Source organism: Lissotriton vulgaris, chromosome 10, assembly GCF_964263255.1.
Source record: "Lissotriton vulgaris chromosome 10, aLisVul1.2, whole genome shotgun sequence".
Classification (NCBI taxonomy): domain Eukaryota; kingdom Metazoa; phylum Chordata; class Amphibia; order Caudata; family Salamandridae; genus Lissotriton; species Lissotriton vulgaris.
In genome coordinates this window covers 98,980,037-98,999,594 of record NC_141698.1, presented here as the reverse complement: position 1 = coordinate 98,999,594, position 19,558 = coordinate 98,980,037, and the positions used below count along the sequence as shown (strand labels likewise).

Here is a 19,558-nt window from a genome sequence, read left to right as displayed (position 1 = left end):
CGATACCGAAGGGAAAAGCATGCACACAAGGCGTGGAGAAGCCTCAGAAGCGCGTCAGGAGTGCAGCAACTCCACACAGGACGGATTGCCACAGAACTGAGACACCAGGAACAAGAAACTAAGGAGCTCAGGGGCAATCAAGCAGAGACAGTCTTGGGTTGCTGTGACCCACGGCAAGAAAACCAAGGCACCTCCACACAAGCACAACAGTGCACAAAGAAAAGAGAAGCACGAGGAGGCTGCAAGGATTGCACCCAAGACACTGGAGGAGTGCGCAGGAAAGCGTCAAAGATCACCGCTGGACAAGCGAGGGACAAGCAAGAACCCCAAACCAAGTAACTGCGCAACAGCACAAGGCAACTGTGGAGTAGCAGCAAGGCCTGCACACAAGACACTGCGTGAAAAGGCACGGCAAAGCGCCAGGCGTGCATGAAGGTAAATGCACAGCAACGCTGACTTCAGATGCAAAAGACGACAGCGCAGGAGTGCGCCAGAAGCGCAAGAGACAGCGCTGGAACTCACCAGAAGCACAAGGAAGGCCTGCAGCGAAGAGACTACGAAGGGCAGCAACCTGCCCGCCATCACGTCCAGGGAAGTTTACAATGAATCACGCAACAAAAGCAAGACGCAAAAGGAACAGTGCGCAGGTGTACCCCGGATGCGGAATGTACACGTCAGCGCATGGAACGTAGGAAGCCACTGAGGAAAGGTGTGCAGCAAGCTCCCGAAGAAACAGAAGCACAAAGAACACCCCAGGACCAGAAGTGCAAGAACTCCTCAGCAGACACCCAAAAGCACGCAGCAAGTGCGCCCAGAGAAGTTCAAAAGGATCGCAACCAGCAACGCAAAGAAGAAGCAAGACCAGAAGAAGGTCAATGGAGGGGTGACGCAACCCTCCAGAAGCAACACCCAAGAAGCACCTACGCCACGCCAGAAGAGGATACAGCGATGCCTGGTGGCCACAGGCCATCGTTGCAGCAGTATGGCAAAGACAGGCGTACCACCACACGAACCGACGATGATTCTGAAACCCGGCACCAGGAAGTGCAAAGAAGCATGACACAAATGTGCAGCAGTGCAGACTGGACTAGCCCAAAGCACCCGAAGAGCGCACCCAGATGAAAATGGTTGCGCAGATAACCCACAGCATTGAAGTCTCAAAACACGAGCAACCGGACCACTCAGCCTGGTCACAAAGCACGAAGTCGACCAGCCAGATGGTCGCACCAAGTAGTTGACCAGCCAGTTGGTCGCATCACGAAGCCTACCTGCTGGACATCGGCAGAAGGGACCAGCACGAGGTCCAAGAAGCTCGCACCACGAAGCCTACCTGCTGGACATTGGCAGAAGGGACCCGCACGAGGTCCAAGAAGTTCAGCCAAGGCGAACATGGACCAACGAACTTCAACGTCACAAGTAATGGAAGTGACTGAAAGAGGAAGTGAAGGTCGCGACGCTAACCCTGAGAGTTAAGTGACAAGAAGATCGTGTCCTAGGACTAGGACAAGACCAGGGAGACACGTGCAGAGTGCGGGCGCTGCATGGGGAAGCCTGGCCAGTGAAGATGAAGAAGATAGGGTCAGGGTACGTCGCGAGAAGAAGAAGAAGGAAGTAAGATCAAAGTGGCCACCGCCACTGAGAAAGAAGGAAGGAGAAATCAGAGTGGCACACCGCCACTGCAAGAAGAAGCCACCCCTGCGGAAAGAAGGAAGGTGACAGGCACTGGAACACCTGAGTGCATTGGAGGACAAGACCTGGCAAGAGCACCGGCAGCGCAGACCAAAGACAAGTACCTACGAGCCATCCATCCACATGGCGAACGCAGAAGAGAGCAAGCTAGACTGTTGGCGACATCTACCTCTGGGGTTGAGCGGAAGATTGGATGGCGAGACTGCTCTGGCCTCCGGAAACTGAGGAACTGACTACCTCACACCAGCCCGTGGCAACCCAGGAAGCAGAGGCCTCAAGGGACTCTGGTGGCAGCAAGTCCCACACGGGAGACAGATCCCCAGAGGCGCGTCTGCAGGACCCACGGGGATGAAAGCCTAGCGAGCAAGGAAAAGAGTCTACAACTCAACCTTCAGGTGGAACTATGACCCAACGGTGAGGCTCGTGGTGCGCCCTGCTCACGGCCCGAAGGCTATGGTGGAGCAGCACGACCGAAAACACCAGTCCAGTGGAAACCTGGCAAAGAGGTCCTCCCGGACATCTGGTGAGAGAAGAACACCGGCGAGAGGGGCATCCTAGTGAGAGGGATGTTTGCACCTACTCTCTTCACCTGCCAAGAGACAACATTAAAGCCTGCCCGGAAACATCACGAAGCTAGAATGGAAAAAAGAAACCAGAAGACAGTCAAACACTTATATCGTCCATCTCTCTCCAACTACTCATCAACACCAAGTGAGCGAAGCAAAGGCAGGGCTAATAACAACGTCCAGACGGCACAGATAAAGAATGAACCCGCCGAACAACTGCGAACTGTGCCACAGAGAACTATTGGTCCTGGGTGCAGGAACTACACTGTTTGCGGCCTGCAAGCAGCAAAAGAGACTTGTTTGAAAACATAAGTCCAATGTTACATTTTCGTGTCTTTTCTTTTTCCCACAGGATTTGGACTTTTTCCGTTTGGTTTGATTTTTACCAATTTTGGGAGGGATGTAGTGCCCCAGAGTAAGTTAGCATTCTAGTGCTAACAATGTAATTACACTAAGCACCCACCCACCACTGATGTCACTGGTCAGGTGACAGCTCTAATAAAAGTGGCTGAGCGCACGTGCTCTGGGCCAGTTGCACCCAGTATCCAGTGTGTCCTGTGTCTCTGTTATTTCCAGCATGAGGGCCTAGGGCCCGACCCTACAAGCCCTAGGATAGAAATAAACAGTAAGAACATCAAAACCACTGGTCGCCTGGGACTGTTTAGCGTGTGGTAGGGCACCACTCTTATCACAAAAATAAAATCGACCAACTGTTTGAATGCCAATTTATTTACATCTTATTCCCCACCTCCACCGAGCCATCTCTAGCGGATTGACGCCGGCGAGTTCAGCTTTTAAAAACAGTGGGCAATGAGTTCGTCACACAGACCGTCAGAAATAATAGGCAATGCGTCACAGAGCTCTGAGACGAAAAGATGCGGTTTAAAGTCCATTCCTCGGAGTGCACAAGTCAGGGTTTTATCTTTGCATTCCGATACTAGTTCTGAAATCATAATTTGAAATAGAAGACTACATAAAGCAACTGTTCACCATTTAACGAACACCAGAAATGTTCAATTGCGTACATTATTCAGCACAGTAGGACGGATCACGGCGAGACCTTTACACACACGCCTTTCTGGTCACGCTTCCTCATCCATGAGTCAGGCAGTCACATGTTTGCTGTACGGCTCCTCCAACCCATAACAAGATGCTGGTCCTCTTTCCTCGTGACTCGCACATTAGATTTCCCGCCATGCTCGCCACGCCTCTGAAGCAATAAACTCCTCCTCCTCAGCAAAGCCAGGGTCATCGCGTCTGTACACAAACCCACGCAGCTCTCTGGCAGAGACAGGTTGACGTCACGGACGTCGGCCGCCGTAACCTGCCACTGGCTGCTGGAAAAATATAGGAAGTGGGTCGCTGACATGGGAAAAGGGGCTTAAAGTCAACATAGCTCGTTCAACTGAGGAGATAAGGGAAGAAACGCAGAGGCAAGCCACGGCGGGAAGCAGACAGGTAAAATAGCGTCTCGGCGCAGGGGCAGGTCTGCTGCACACCACCCTGGCTCGCAAAACATGAGCCACACGTTTTCCCCTCTTTAAAGGCAAACCGTCTCTTTACACCCTGTTCACATACGAAAGGCAATTTAGTAATGCACACAAGTCAATGTATGTTTGGCTAAGAAAACAAGCAAAAAAACAAGAAAACCACCACCTAGATCTTTATTTACGACGATGCCAATCCCTACAGCTGTAGTGACGCATACGAACTAAAGGTCGATCAATGGGGAACTTGATCACGAGAAGATATGTCGGGATGTCCGGTATTGTTTTGTTTTAAGCTAGTTTTCCATAGGGGGGACGCCATTTTCATTTACTTTGCAGAAATACATTTTTTTTATTCTACAGAGACCAAGCGATGTAGGCGCCATCTGATTAATCCCTATAAAGTTGATAATTCGCGTTCGCTCTTGTACATGCTACTTACGAATAAAATCGTTCCAAGTCTTTCGGTAGTCCGGGTCCTACACTGAATCATGCTACAACGAATACACACGTTCACGAACCATTCTTGCAAGAGATAAGTTCAACCGTACATATACTTTTTGCAGCTTGGCAAGTACTGCCCAGAAACTTAATGCAGCTTTCTTGCACTGTTGAACCCATGAAGGCTCTGGAGGACATGAGCGACACCGGCGCTGTTTGGGGAACTTGCTATCACCTACAAACGCTCAGTTTGTCATTCTGAAAGAACCAACTCGATGGCATTTCCACCGTCCAGCTCTGGGACATCAAAGCGGATGCCCAGGTTAATACGCGCTGTTGTCATCACGGTGCTCTTGGCTTGAGACTGTAAATCTCTGAAGATCATGGGCCAGACTATCTCGGTTGCTTCCACCTTGTTATATTATGTTCATGTCCTTATTTGCGAGATAGTAAACGTTCATTTAATTGTTTTCCTTATACTTTCAATTGATATTTTAAGGGCACCTCTTGGTTTTATTCCATCCAGTATATTCAAATTGTGAGACATTGCCAAATAGTGAAAACATTGAGTGTTCGAGTAAATACATTCATTTGATTGGAAATGTCAATAGAAAATGAGAGTAGAACTGTTTTATGTCTGCAAGATCCTTTCTCAAGGAACATTTTGGATACAGAATTCTTTTACTTGCACTATTTAATTCAAATACAGACTATTGTGCTCAACAACAGTAAACCACAGGGTTTTCACACACTTAAAAAAAAAAACCAGTCAAAACAGACCAGTTTTGATGACCAGGTTACAGCAAACTTCCCCAGAGTTAATCAGATATTAAGTTTTTCTTTCACAAAACTTTATTCATTCTTTTCAAACAGATCATAAAGGCACAAATTAATTCAAAATATTCAACAGCAACTTATAAAACCATATATACATTCAAGAATTTAGAAATCTTAAAACTAGTTCATCAAATTACCGTACAAATGATAAAAATAGAATCATAAAACCATTTAAAAAGCAGTTTAAAAACGAATGGGCACTTAATAGCACCCCGGGGCATGTTACCTAAGTGGGCCTAGTTTTATCCTAATTATCACGATTTAAGTCGACAGCCCTCCACTTCCTTTTTCTCATACAGGCCCACAAAAATGAGGCTAAGGAGAAGCAAACAAACTGATCTGGGAGGGTCTTTAAGAAATACAGTGTCACCCTGCATTGTTTAAAATTGGGGGAACTTAAGATTGGAAGGATGAATACTTTTCTTTCATTATGGTTTCTATTCAGGTATGGGATGGGATTTTGCACCCTCAAAAGTAGTTTGTTTAAAAAAAAAATCCAAAGACTCCATTTCAGTAGGGAATTATTTTCCTCGAGGTGCATCCTAACCAATCAGCACCCCTCCGCTTTTATAGTGAAGGCTGCTGATCATTTCTTTCAAGTATAGCATGTTTATAGTCACTGCCGCTTGAAAGGCAATGCATAGGGTGTTGACGCCTGGAGAGAGTTCTTTCCTACTGCAGTGCACGTGCTGTGCAGGCTACTTTACGACAAGGGCCTAAATCCTACTATTGATCAACTTTTAGAATACTTTTTTCAGTCCTGTTTAGTCTGATCCCAGGAGGGAGTGGGGGGGAGAAGTCCTTGCAAGTATATAGAAATCGCAGAAACCTACTTTAACCCTTCTGCCGAAAACTACCTCCTCCTGGGTTGTATCCAGACTATGCTGCTAACTGACCTATGGACAAATAGGTCTAAGACGGCTGTGGACTGTAAAGGAAACTAACTACACTGGAATCTATCATTTCTAAAGAAGGCCCTCTGTCAGTAGTCATTAGCAACCTTCTAAGTCACTTAAATAGTGTTACTAAGAGGATTTTGGAGACCTGTAGTGCCAGTTGTGTGAGGCCCCTTTATCTGTTGTGGCATTTGGCTCTAAAAAGGTCATAGGAGCTAACTCAACAAAAGATTAATCTTAAGGTGTAGTTTGTGAAATCTCAGTTACATGATGTGCTGAATGGATTTTGTGGACTTGTTCGCAGTTGATAAACCTGTCAACATCATTGACCACAAGGATCTTCCACAGGAAATTGTGGATTTACAGAGACAACCCCAATCCACCCGACAGTGACACAGCCTCATCTGAAGACAAGATAGCATCCTACCTCTCAGAGGGTACTGTAGTCAGTCATGTGTTCTTTAGGGCCTTAAAGTAATCTCGGTCAATACAAACTCCTGACTTGACCAGATGGGTGGAACAGGCTTTCAAAATATTTCCGGATCTGAAGGCAGTGTGATCCTGCAGAACTATACTTCAGGTTCAACACACATGAATGAGGCTGGCCCATTAACCATGTGAATTAGGGCAACTTAACAATAGAGAAAATAATGGTTCCTTTGGGAGGTACACTCAAACAAGCATGAAGAGAAACTGAATGATCCTGGAGTGGTTTGATATCCAACTGATATTCATAAACCGTATAAGTGATACAAACACAGCATTGCATTGTATTTGATTTTGAGTTTATTTAAATAAATCTTACATCAAATATATTATTATCAAGACACTGTTGATATGCAAGGTGCTACAGTGTAAGCAATGTGAATGGTGCAGTGCTATGTTATGGCAAGTTGTGTGGGTAAACACTTCAACGCTGGTATTAATAATGGCTGTCCATCACCTTGATATGAGCCTTTACCTTAATATACTTAAATGCAGGAATGTAGTGGTCCGATCAGTGGAAAAAGGACAGTCCGATTTTTGAAATGATCATAATTTCGACCCTCATGGCAGACTAGGCAGAGGCCATCCTTAGGATGGTATCAGCACATTTTAGTAGCAGTAACCTAACGGAAAAGGCCAAAAGTCCCTAGCAAAAAAACACAACAATGCACACTGACCAGGGTGTTGGTGACTTCACTAATTCTTCTGTTGTCAAAAGTTGATGCTTGCGCATAAGTTACTTATTTGGCAATTAATAATTGAATGGGTGTTGAACGGGTTAGCCTAAAGCTTTCTCGAGTTGAACGGATTGTATCACCAGCAAGGAACTGAAAGGTTTACAGTTAAACAAAAGGTACCCGTCTTAATAGTCTGAACATAGATGTTATCAAAAGGTTTCTTCATAACATATACAGATGTACTTTTCAAACTAGAGTGGGTTAACGCTTGCAAGGTGGGGAATGTAGGGAAGTTTGCTCTGACACTGCCAACACAGTACAACCAAATTTCATATGGAGAATTAAGTTCATACTGCAGTAAAAACTAGCGCCTTTGACAAACATTACACACACACACATACCGGGTACAATGAAAAACATGAAGGTAAAAATCCACAGAACATTACATTTCCCAGTTCATGTTGTTGTTACAGTTTAATAGAGAAGCACCAGAATGACCTCAACTTTGCGCAAAGCAAGAAAAGTTTGTGGTTTGCATTCGCTAAACAAATATATACGTTTGTCAAAGCACCCTCCATATTAAAAATCACAATGGTATGTATATAACATACATACTGTAAAATGGTCATACACGCACCATGCCTTTTTGCATCCAGTAAATTAAAAACTATTAGCCACACACAACCATTTAAGGCAACCTGAACAGAACTTAAGATGTGAGCCACTCAGGTAGGCACAAAGCAAGTTTAGGCGCTATTAAAATCACCATCTTTAATCTATCATTTTAAATGAATGAACAACTTCTGGAACTCGCAGTCTCCCCTTTCCAGGAATGCAGCTGACCTGAGGAGTCTTAGTATTTTGATACATGTGCCACATAATTTGCCCGACAGGAGTTTCGGCTGTTTTTAGTTAACTTTGAGTAAACACCCTGTGTGGCTATGAGCTATTTGTGAACAGGGATGGAAACTATAGAGCATTATATTTTCTTATTTGACCTCTAGAGATATCCCCAATCTGTATCCTTCCAATTAGAGCTAAGTGAAAGTTATTCACCCCAGAGCAAATCAAGGGAACTAGCTAGCTGTAAAACTGAGGATGTATCTAGCAGGAAGCTCACGAAAAGCTCTGGTAAGTATTATTGCAATACCTCCGCCACCACATCCAGTCCAACTGTCTCACTTTGGAACACAGAGGTCTCCTTCACTGAAGGCATTCCAGGATTGAACAGCTACACATAATGGTGAAGATACCATACACCTTCCCTCTTTCAATTCTGCTACCCATTCAGTATTTCAGACATCATAAGCAAACTACTTTAAACCATTAAATAGAAAATTGCAACTTATACACAAAGTAGTGAGCTAGTAGACCATTCAAATATAATTGTAAGAAATCTAAATTTTATGCGTGGTTACCTGGGATTTTTCGCCTTTTGCTGGACCCATTATTTTTAGGTCTCGCCTTTGCAGCGCATGCTCTGTCTCAGCAAGAAATACAGTAATCCCTATATGTTGGCAAGCAGCCTGTAGTTTCTCCTGCCTCTTGCCATTTGCCGAATGCTCGTATAGCTTTTGTTATCTTGGTTTTGACTGGCTGTTGATGGCAAACTGACTTCCGTGTAGTCCAGAAGCAGCGGCCACCAACTACAGTTTTCGTCCGCACTGTTTGCACTCTTTCTTTGTCTCGCGTATCTCTGCCTCACATAAACATAGCAGTGGCGCATTCGCAAGGAGCCGGTGTGCGCGAGGGGTGGGCAGCGCATGCTGCTGGTTTTAGTTGTCAGTAGAAGGAGACGCCCCCCAAACGAGGGCGACTTGAGTGGTACATGCACAGGTCCTGTGAAGGAGGGATAGTGGCTGCCCCCAGAATCATCCTTCGATTTCTGCACCCTCTATTACTCCCCCGCTCACCTACGGGAAATAACCAGATAGTTGAGCCTCATTTTCTCTTTATCCAAATCGCTTCTCCTGCTCTCGGCAGAGCATTTGTGAAAAAAGACGCTGCGCCTGTGCTGGATCAGGGCTGCTTAGCAGCCATCACACCAGCAGTCTGGGAGATGGACAGATTCGCGGCCACCTGATGCAGTGGGTTATGTGCTCGGTGACTGCGATGGAATGCAGAGGGGGCTCAGGGGTGGGGGTGGCTCGCGCCTGCTCAGAAGACAGAATGCTTTCTAAGTGCGGTTGTATCACTCTACAGTCCGGAGAGCAAATCAACCCCACTTATGCTCAACTCGTTCTGCCAATTAGGCCCATCTTAGCCTCGAAGAACAAGCAAATTAACGTCTGTTAATGGACTCCGGCAGAAGTTTGGGTGCCAGAGCTACGTATGGCCCGACAGGTCTGGCGTGGAGGGCTGAGGCTGCCCCTCCTTCTCTCGCAGTGCAGCCAGAGCGACTGCTAAATGGACTTTCTAGTGAAGAGACTGTGTGTGTGTGTGGGGCGAGGGGTGTGGTCGTAGGGCTGAGCAGCCAATCAGTGGTCACCAAAGAGACAGCCTGAACAGCTGATTGCTGGCTATTAGGGGTGTGGCTATCAGTAGCGCAGCTGATGCAGTGGCACAGAGGCCCAGTGTTTTGGGGGGACCACTGCACCTCCAGGATGGCCATATTTATTTTGCTAGGCAACCGAAGAGAGTGTGAGATATTCCCTGTCTTGCGTTAAGGAATTTGCTATTGCACTGCTGGTTGACAAGCGGTTTATATTTTCTTTTCACTCTGTCCCCTTTAAAGGAATATCTAGTTGATGATGTAACAGATGGTAACCAACAGACACCCCCAAAGGGACACTCTATAACCCATTGAGACCGTCCAGGGTCAGTCTTGTAGCACTGGGCACAGAGCAGTTTTTTTCCTTTCACTGGCGGCCCCCTGTACATTAACCCTGTGTTCAATAACATCTAATAGGTATCCTTCCCCTAAACTGGCGTCACCAAAGGGTTACCGTGGAGTCCCGTTAGGTAGTGGATGTTAATGATGCACTATGGGGGAAAGAGAACCGGACGCTTGTCTTCTCTCTTGTCCCCCTTTGAAGCCAGCTACATTTTAGGAAACTTCATAACATCAAAAATGTTTAGAGCTGCAGTGCAACTTGTTTTAGAAATGTGTTTAGCCAGCACAGCAAGTACCATGCGGTCCACCTCAATTGGATTAAAAGTGGCCGCACTTATTCTTTTGTTCATTACGATCCCCAAACACGGGCGTATTCGTTTTTTTTGTTGTTTGATTTAAATTAGTGGAGCGGGGCAAGAGATGAAGTAATTTGCCATTACCAAATGTTTTTTTCTTTAATTAAAAAGCACTTTACAATATGCTAATTTAAAACGCGCTTCCCTGTGTCTTTCAAATCCCCCCTCCCACAACACTCTCACCCGGTCCCTCACTCATCCAAAGTGAATGCGTCCAGCTGCTTTGTGGCGACATCTTGTGGTTTTTTTGATCCCTAGAGTAAATGGTTCGCGCGGAGCAAACTTTGCTCCACGCTGCACAAAACGCTTTCCTCCGGCCTCGCTCTCCCGCAACGCTTTAAATTTTTTTTATTAAACCAGCACGGCACGTACCACTCAGCACGCCTCCGCTGGGTTAAAGGTTGCTTAATGGGTCTCGCCTTTGAGACAGTTAAAGCTATTGGCATTATTTTATTTATTTAAATAACAATAAATTTAATTTATCTATTTTTAAAAAACCAACACATAAATAAGTTATTGTCATTTATAATGCCAGTAGCTGAAACCCTCGCAAATGCGAAACCTATTGCATTGCAAATACTTGTTTACTTATGCACTTCGTCCCTGCTTACCAGCAGTTAAGGGCATGTGGTCCATGTTATGCCATAGTCTAATTGGCATACTTTTAATTGGTATATTTAAATTACATACAAGTCCCTACTGTTTGGTACAAACTGTAGACAGGGCCTGAAAGTTAAATACCTCTAGTGGACTGTAGCACCTATTGTGCCATGCACTACAGTGGCAGTGAAAACATGGCTTCAGGCCTACAATGGTAGCCTGACTGTAGAAGGGTAAAAACTACAATTAGACCTACCAAAATAAATCCTTTTGATAGGTCAATACCTTCTTTTTAAATATTAATAAGTCACAGCCTTGCAGCCCACACGACATGTAGTTAAAAGTAGGATATGTTGAAATTTAATGTTAACATGTCTTTACAGTGACTAGCAACCACAACGTATATTTTCCTAGTTATCCCATGTAGGAAAAAAAGAGTACAGATTAAAATACTAACACTGTATTTTTGGCAAGGGGTCAGCTAGAAACATTATGAAGCCACTGTTTTTATTAGTTATTAAAATCCAATTTAATGGTGAACTCTGATTTGTAATAAATAAGGATTTGTAATCTTTAAGTTAATTTTTCTCTGCCTGAAGTTTCTGGAGGCTAATTTGCTCTCCAGATTCGCCCAGCCAGCAATTAGCCTTGAATAAGAGTGACATGCCTCCCAGCTGCAAACAATAGGCCGACCTAAATGTGCACAGGGGACTACTCTAAACTTCACCAAATATACAGGGTGGCACTGTGGGCATCCTTTTTTTTTTTTTTTTTTGTCCCTCGTGTCAACTTGAAAGGGGAAAGAACAGGATGCCAAGACAATTCTTGTAGATCCACTGCCTTGTTGATGAGGTACTCTGCTTTTGCCCTCCCTGATTTCAGGCACTCTGTTTACATATAACCCTAGAGGCACGCTTCAAATGGGAAAGAACTAGGGGCCAGATGTAGGTGGCCAAATACCGGTCGGTAACGGCCGACTTCGGCCGTTACCGACCGGTATTTGTAGTTTGAGATGTAGGGTCCTTAAATATTACAGATTCGGTAAATTTACCGAATCGGTAAATCTAGATGTAGGTGGTACTGAAAACAGTGCCACAGGCCTTAAGAATTAGTTATTTACCACAAAATAATATTTTGTGGTAAATAACGAATTCCAGTGTACATGCACATCTGTACATGTACACCTGTGCCATGTGGCACACATACATGGCCTAAGGGCATGTATGTGTGTCACATGGCACATAAGCCAGAATCAGGGGTGCAACAGGGTGTCAAAGTGACACCCTGTCCCCCTTGACAATTCTGTAATTTTACCGAATCGGTATTTACCGATTCGGTAATTGCCATTGATTCCTATGGGCCTCAAGGCCCATAGGAATCAATGGCAATTACCGAATCGGTACTGCCGTTTTTCAACTTAATGAGGCTACGAGGCAAGCTAATAATACGGAAGTGATTAATACCACATATTTGTGGCCTCTTCTTATAATTTCGTGACAGTTAATAACAATGATAATATTTTTTTAGATCTCATGTTTATCAATATTGAAGAATAGCGGATGTCCACTTCATGGTAAAGGAAATGAAGGCTCCACCAGTACTATAGATATTTTGACAGACTTCTGATAAACATCGCTAAGCTTAACATAGGAGGTCTCTCGGCGCTATGATCAAAGATAAAATTGTGTAAAATGGGAATGAAATAATTTTCTTGAGGAAGGTGCTTGCTACTAATCCATTGCCCACCGAAAAGCGTCGATGCCCGTATGAGTGGATACTACATTAAGTTCATGGAGACAATGATTACGAATTAAATTTAAAACATAATTGAATATTGATCTCGTTTTTGACTAGTGGACTCTCTAAATAGGAACTAATTTTCCTTTGCACTGTTTCCCATTTGTTATGAAATGCTTTTTATGAAATGTTGATTTCACTGTGTTTTCTGTATTTGTGTCATCATTTTTAACAATTGATTAGGACTGTATTTTTGATAGGGTTAAATTGCATATAATATTTTTATTTTTTGCCAGTTTGCATCTCCTCCTTGTTCATTTTTGGATGCATAAAATGAATGTGTTTGTGATAATACCAATGTTCGATGTGTAATATTACCCAAAGGGGATTACTTTTTTGACAATAGTGGAAAAGTTCAAAGCAGGGGAAACTTGAATCTTCAGCCTTGCAGCAACGCGCCTTTGTCAGATCAGCTTGGAAGAGTAGTTCCGGTCCTCGAGATCTTTACAGCCAAAACGTTCCTAAGTCCCTGGTTTCAGGAGATGTTAGTACATGTTCACACAGTCAGTGTTTCCAGGACCTTGCAGACCACACTTCACGGTCAAGACTCACTACAGCAAAACCACCAACAGGGTCCAGGGCAAATCCAGTTGCAACCGGTTAGCTGCACAGTTACAGAAATGGCTTATTGTGGCTTGTTGGGTCTCTATAGCTTGAAGAGTAGGTTGATCCTTGAATCTGTCAAATTTTCCTCGGTACAAGAGGGAGAGCAGGTCCAGTGTTCTAGACTCTTCTCGTGTCTCAGTCAGAAAGTTCAGTCCTCTTATCTCCCACGTGTCCAGTAGTGTTCTGAGGAGGATAGTGTGTGTGCCACATGTATGCCTGTGGGTGGGTGACTTCTATCCCCTCTCTAAATAATAGGATGAAAGTTCCCAGGAGTAACCCCAATCACCTTTACAGTACTTCCTATGCGCCCTACAGCACACAACCCCACAGTGCCCCTCTTTCCTTAAGTCCAAGATGATAAAACCTTTCTTTCCTTGTGCAGAGCCCCAGGCCAACCCACCTGGATTAGCCAGGAAATGGGCCACACCTGCTCCGTGCTCACTCTAAACTAGTGTGGGGCAGCTCCTCTACCACTAGGATTGGTGCTTGTCTGACTGGGGAACAAAGAAGGGTCTTGCCCAGGTGTCGGGTAATATTTGCCTGTGACAGGCTAGGCTTCTTTGTAGTTGTCCGGGTTCCTGGGCACAGCCCAGATGGCCATTCTGTTAGAGCAACAGAAACACCTCCCCTCACCCAAGGCCTTTGTCCTGCTCTGGAAGTAGTTTTTACAACTCAAGAGGGCTATTAAAAGGGTAGGGGACAGTTGGAGCCCTGATAATGGGCTTCCAGTGGTTTGTGAAAGGGAAAAGGTAACTTTATAAAAGTACCTTTCCTTAACATTTATTAAAAATCTGATTATACCAAACTCCTTTTCTGTGTTTTTACTGATTCTAAATGACCACAGATATTTGTTAGTAATAATACAAAATACACTCCTAGTATACAGTCATTTTTAATTACCACTAATGGCCTCCCTTAATGGCATGACTTCCTGAACTTTTTGGCACACCAGCACAAGCTTTCTGTAGGTCCTCTGCTAAACACGAAACTGGTGTGGGAGCACACTGCTTCACCTCCCAGCAGAGTCTCCCCCTAGGCATCATGGTAGATGCAGTTCAATAAGAACTGCATCTTCCATGATGCCTAGGGGCGACTGCTGGGAGGTGAAGCAGTGTGCTCCCACACCAGTTTCTTGTTCTGCTAAACACACCCAGCCTAAAATTCATTTATTTGTGCCAGAAGCAGAGTTCACTGTTGAAAAATACCAATATAATGCCACTGTATTGCATTGAAGACAACAGAGTTTTATACCAGTAACTAAAAGATTACACACTTTACCCAAACATTTTAATGACATGTAATATGTCACTGGTACCCCAGGAGGGTGTGTGTGGGAGAGGAGGGTGGGGGGTCGGAAAACTGCTTGTAAGCTTCGTGCAAGGTAAAGTAAGTGAGTAGTAGATGATTGGTTGGTATTTGCTTGCAGCCCCATATTGCACAGGAAATAAATCCCCACTGCTGTAGCCGAGAAGGGAATGGGAGTTTGAGCAGTAACTTAAAAACCTAAAATGTTACTATTAACAGACATCCAACTATAGGTGAAGGAACATACACAATAAAATACTTCGATTACAAAACTAGAGGATTCCTGTGTGCTATCATTACAAGTTACTAAGCTACACCTTACTTCTACGTACCTGCCAACATCACATGTAGTAATTGACATGTTGGGTCCCAATAAGGCACCTGCTTCAACCCTCAATGGAAAATTACCAGGTACCATTTGTATTTGAGCAAGAATAAGGAAAGAAGGGATGTATGGCAGAACATGCCGCAGTAAGCAGTGCTCTTGAACTAAAGGAGAAGGAGAAAGAAAAAAGTCTTAATGTAGCATGACTACAAAAATGAAGTATTTGTGCAAGAGACTGAAAAACAGAGTGTCTTTTTCCAAGATGGGCTTTAATCGTGGTGCAACCGGCACACGATGAGGTCAGAAATGGTGTAGTATGTTTCTAAATTTAGTGCCATGCACTTTGCACAGACCATTTCCATGTCGCTGAGACTTGGTACAAAAAAAGTTCTGCATTGTGAAACATAAACTAACCACTTTCTTATTTATCAAATGTGCCAGAAATCATAACCTAAGAGATAGTGTCTTATTTTACACGCTAAAAAAGAGGTATCAGACAGATACCCTTTCAAAGATTCATGCTTCTTATGTCATTCAGGGCACTTTGTTTTTGATACACTGTCATTCTGACATCTTGGGCATCCCAGTTATTGAGTCATAGAACATTTGTCTCTGGGCCTTCTCCTTTCCCTTTATAGGGAATGAACCATGCCCCCTTTTTTAAAACCTAATTCACAACACTTAATCTCAAAGGTAACCTATACATAACCTTTTCTTTGATCTACATGTGAGGTCAACATTCGTGGATCGTGTTGTTATTTTCAATATCTAAATATTAACATTTAAAAAAATTAGACCACTTCAATTATAAGTATAAGATTAGCACTTGACAGGTTCTCTGAATTAAAGGCTTGCAATACTTCACCATCAAATGTATGGACTTGCATCATCAAAAGTTAAATGAAACATTTTTATTTTGTGCATACTGTGAAATGGGGGAGGGGTGCTCAGGAGCGAAAGGTGTTCTCAAACCATCAGACTATTGTGTGCAAAACAAATAATTCCATTTACTATTCAAGCTTCTGAAGTGTATCATGCTATCATGTGCATTGGTAGCACATTAGAGTGAGACACTCCAGAGGGAACCTGCAGGAACGTAAAGAGTGGGCTACAGTTATAAAGTAGCCCTTAATGCAGCTCAGCGCAAGTACCACCAACAGCAATAGTCCTCCTATAGGCTGGCCAAGATACGATTGATGAAGTCTTGAGCCAATGGCTGAAAGACTGCAACAGGTATATATTTAGCAATAGGTCAGTTTGAAACCTGCGTTGTCAAATCCTAGACCTAAATATCATTAGCAATAGGTCTGTTAAAACAACTGTGCTGTCAGAACCCAGATCTAAAAACTGATACGACTGGCAAAGCAAATGTTACACTGTTCTCTAGTGTAACTGAGCCAATACACAAACTCGCCAAATTATTTCTCTGTATGCTGTTCAGGGGCTCAACTAAACCAGAATTTCAGGGGGATGGTGGAATGGATAGGGCTGACACTTTAAACACTGGAGGCGTAGCCAAATTCGGCCTAAGGCTTAAAATGGTTTGTGGGTGATTCCCGTTATTTATGTTGCAGTTTTATATAGCACAAAGTCGACCTGAAGGTATTGGAGCGCTTTACATGATCAACAGCTACATTACAGAAGGGCACATCATTATTATTTTATTTTAAAGCATTGGGCGATTAAAGGCAACATTAACCATAAATTTACATAACGCAGCAAGCCACCTTGCTGCAATGAGTTGTGTGAGAGGGCAGGAAACAGTGTATAGCACATTCCTGTCCTTTCCTTACACTGGCACACTTTTGGCATTAATGCAGGCACCCATGCACCATGTTGCAAGGGTGCCTGCATTGGAGAAAGGATTGTTTTTGTGCAGGAAGGGGCACTTTCCTGCACAAAAACAATCCTCATAGGCAGAATGCAGTACACGTAGAAATAGGAAAAATAAACATATTTCTCCTTGTTTCGCTGCCCTTGGGGAGGTGTAAGGTTTTGACGCATTCCCAAGTTTCCACTAATTGTAAATCTAGGAATGTGCCAAAATACATGGATGGATGCACGGGAGCACCCGTGTAATGCCTCTCTGGGGGAGAGTAACACAAAGCAGCAATTTACGTTGCTTGCGTTGCCCCACTTTTACCAATATAACAAAGGAAGGAGGTTCTGTTCCTATCAGGAAAAGAAGGTAAGATAGGATGGAGAAGAAGGAATACTAAGGATTACTTCTTCGTGCCCTCACACATCCCGGGGGAGGTCATGCTTAATCATCAGGCGTGCTTCTTGGAAGGCCGGTGATATAATGCAATATGGGCCCCACGAAGGGTCGCTTTAGCTGAGCTCTTTTCATTGGTTCGCCGTATAATGGACGGATTGTACTTAAGGGCATCAATAATATGTAAGGTGAGGTGGGTGGGTGTAGTATGTGAGGGGGTTAAAACTGGCTAAGAGATTTCTAATAAGGTTTCATTTGGTGGCTCTCTCGTCAAAATTTTAAAAACATGATACGCTTAGTGACTGACTCATAGGGTTGGACAGTTCGTTTTTTAATCTCCTTGAACCAGCTACCTTCTAGGAGAATACATTTGCTCCTTTCCCAAAGAGTTTCTCACCAAGGAACGAGGGGGTGTCTCAGGCAAGAGTCTACAGAGTATTCCCCTGGCCTCTCTCCACCAAGTCTCTTTCCTTTTCATGCTGGTTGTCCCTCTAACATCCACTTCTTGTCTCCATCTACCTCTCTCCTCCTAGCAGATTCTCTTGCTGGGTCTGCCATTCTTGCATCTACCGCTCTTTATCCACCTCTTCCTTCGATGCAGTACTCTTTAACTATCACCTCCTCTACTATCACTGGTTCTGCCCATCATGCCCTAGAGATGTGTAAGTAATGGAAAGCTTGAGCCAAACTCTAGCATAAAGCTCGTCTCTCTCAGCTTGAAGTCTTATCGTTGGTACCTCAAGACCATACTGAGCAAAGCTTTCATCTGGCTTCTGCCTCTCTTCCTCTACCCAAGATATGGTGTTACAGTAGTCTCTGCTTGGTTCAACATCCTGTGATTCTGGGTAAATCACTTCATCCATACGTGGCTACACATGACATGTGCCATTGTGTAATGTAACTGGTGCTTATGTAACACACTCCGATATCATTGGGTCGAGTTTTCGCTATTTCTTTAAAAACCTGCAGAAAAACGCACTAAGAAGAAAAAACAAAGCCTAAACATAAGGAAAAGCAAGTATATACTCATTCACTGACTAATTTGTACAAAGTGAAACCAGAAACCATTGATACATTTCTACTTCCCCACTTAAATCATGTGATCTTAGATAAATATTTTATTTCACCAAAACTCTTGTTTATTTTATGTGTTTGAAAGCACTTTCAAAAACATGAGGTCAGACTACCAGTTGCACAAAACTATCACTTTTAATAAGTGCTTCTCAGTGCAGTGCTGTAATTAGGGGTGGACAGAAAACTACGCTCTGACTGCATAGTGGATGAAACCAGCCACCCCTGCTCCCAGGCCCAGTCCCTGATTCTGAAAGCAGCCAGGCCGGGGAGAGCCTGCCCGGGCCCCAGTGGACCCCCGTCCCCAGCGCCCGGACCCTCTGCTGGCTTGCAGGACGGGGGTCTCCCGCACCCCGGGGCTCACCGGACGCAGCACGAGCCCCGGGCCGGGTCCAAGCTTCCAAACCCTAGCCAGGCCGGGGAGAGCCTCCCCGGGCCCCGGTGGACCCCCGTCCCCAGCGCCCGGACCTTCTGATGGCTTGCAGGACAGGGGCTCACGCACCCCGGGCCTGCCGGACGGAGCTCAAGCCCCGGGCACGGTACCAGCTTCCGAACCCTAGCCAGTCCGGGGAGAGCCGCCCCGGTGGGCGCCCGGAACCTCTGATGGCTTGCAGGACGGGGGCTCACGCACCCCGGGGCCTGCCGGACAGAGCTCAAGCCCAGGGCCTGGTCCCAGCTTCCGAACCCTAGCCAGGCCGGGGAGAGCCTCCTCTGGCCCCGGTGGACCCCCGTCCCCAGCGCCCGGACCCTCTGATGGCTTTCAGGACGGGGGGCTCACGCAACCCGGGGCCCAACGGACAGAGCTCAAGACCCGGGCCTGGTCCCAGCTTCCGAACCCTAGCCAGGCAGGGGAGAGACTCCCCTGGCCCCGGTGGACCCCCCCGTCCCCAGCGCCCGGACCCTCTGTTGGCTTGCAGGACAGGGGGGCTCACGCAATCCTGGGCCAGTCGGATGGAACTCCGGGCCCGGTCCCAGCTTCTGAACCCTAGCCAGGCCGGGGAGAGGCTCCCCAGGCCCCGGTGGACCCCAGCACCCGGACCCTCTGATGGCTTGCAGGACGGGCGACTCGCGCACCCCGGGGCCTGCCGGACGAAGCTCAAGGCCCGGTCCCAGCTTCCGAACCCTAGCCAGGACGGTGAGAGCCACCCCGGGGCCTGCCGGACCGAGCTCAAGCCCAGGGCCCGGTCCCAGCTTCCGAACCCTAGCCAAGACTGTGAGAGCCACCCCGGGACCCAGTGGACCCCCGTCCCCAGCGCCCAGACCCTCTGATGGCTTGCAGGAAGGGGGGGCGCATGCACTCCGGGGCCCGCCGCACAGAGAGCAAGTCCCGGGCCCGGTCCCAGCTTCCGAGCCCTAGCCAGGCCGGGGAGA

The 19,558-nt window shown here is 45.6% G+C and overlaps 2 protein-coding genes across 6 annotated transcripts in view; one reads left to right on the top strand and one right to left on the bottom strand.

Moving 5' to 3' along the window:
• MAFK (MAF bZIP transcription factor K) overlaps positions 1 to 19,558 on the bottom strand; it is a 133,190-nt gene that overhangs the window by 100,563 nt on the left and 13,069 nt on the right. For 2 of the 5 annotated variants that reach the window (XM_086940599.1, XM_086940602.1), the window contains exon 2: positions 14,909 to 15,065. The exons of the other annotated variants lie outside the window; for them this stretch is intronic. In XM_086940599.1, coding sequence (XP_086796725.1) covers positions 14,909 to 14,918 — 10 coding nt within the window. In that variant the 5' untranslated portion in view covers positions 14,919 to 15,065. The remainder of the gene's footprint in view (positions 1 to 14,908; positions 15,066 to 19,558) is intronic. 5 annotated transcript variants of the gene reach the window in all.
• LOC147684751 (lysosomal alpha-glucosidase-like) overlaps positions 3,491 to 19,558 on the top strand; it is a 496,980-nt gene continuing 480,912 nt past the window's right edge. The window contains exon 1 of the mRNA XM_086940598.1: positions 3,491 to 3,713. The gene's annotated coding sequence lies outside the window, so the exon portion shown is untranslated. The remainder of the gene's footprint in view (positions 3,714 to 19,558) is intronic.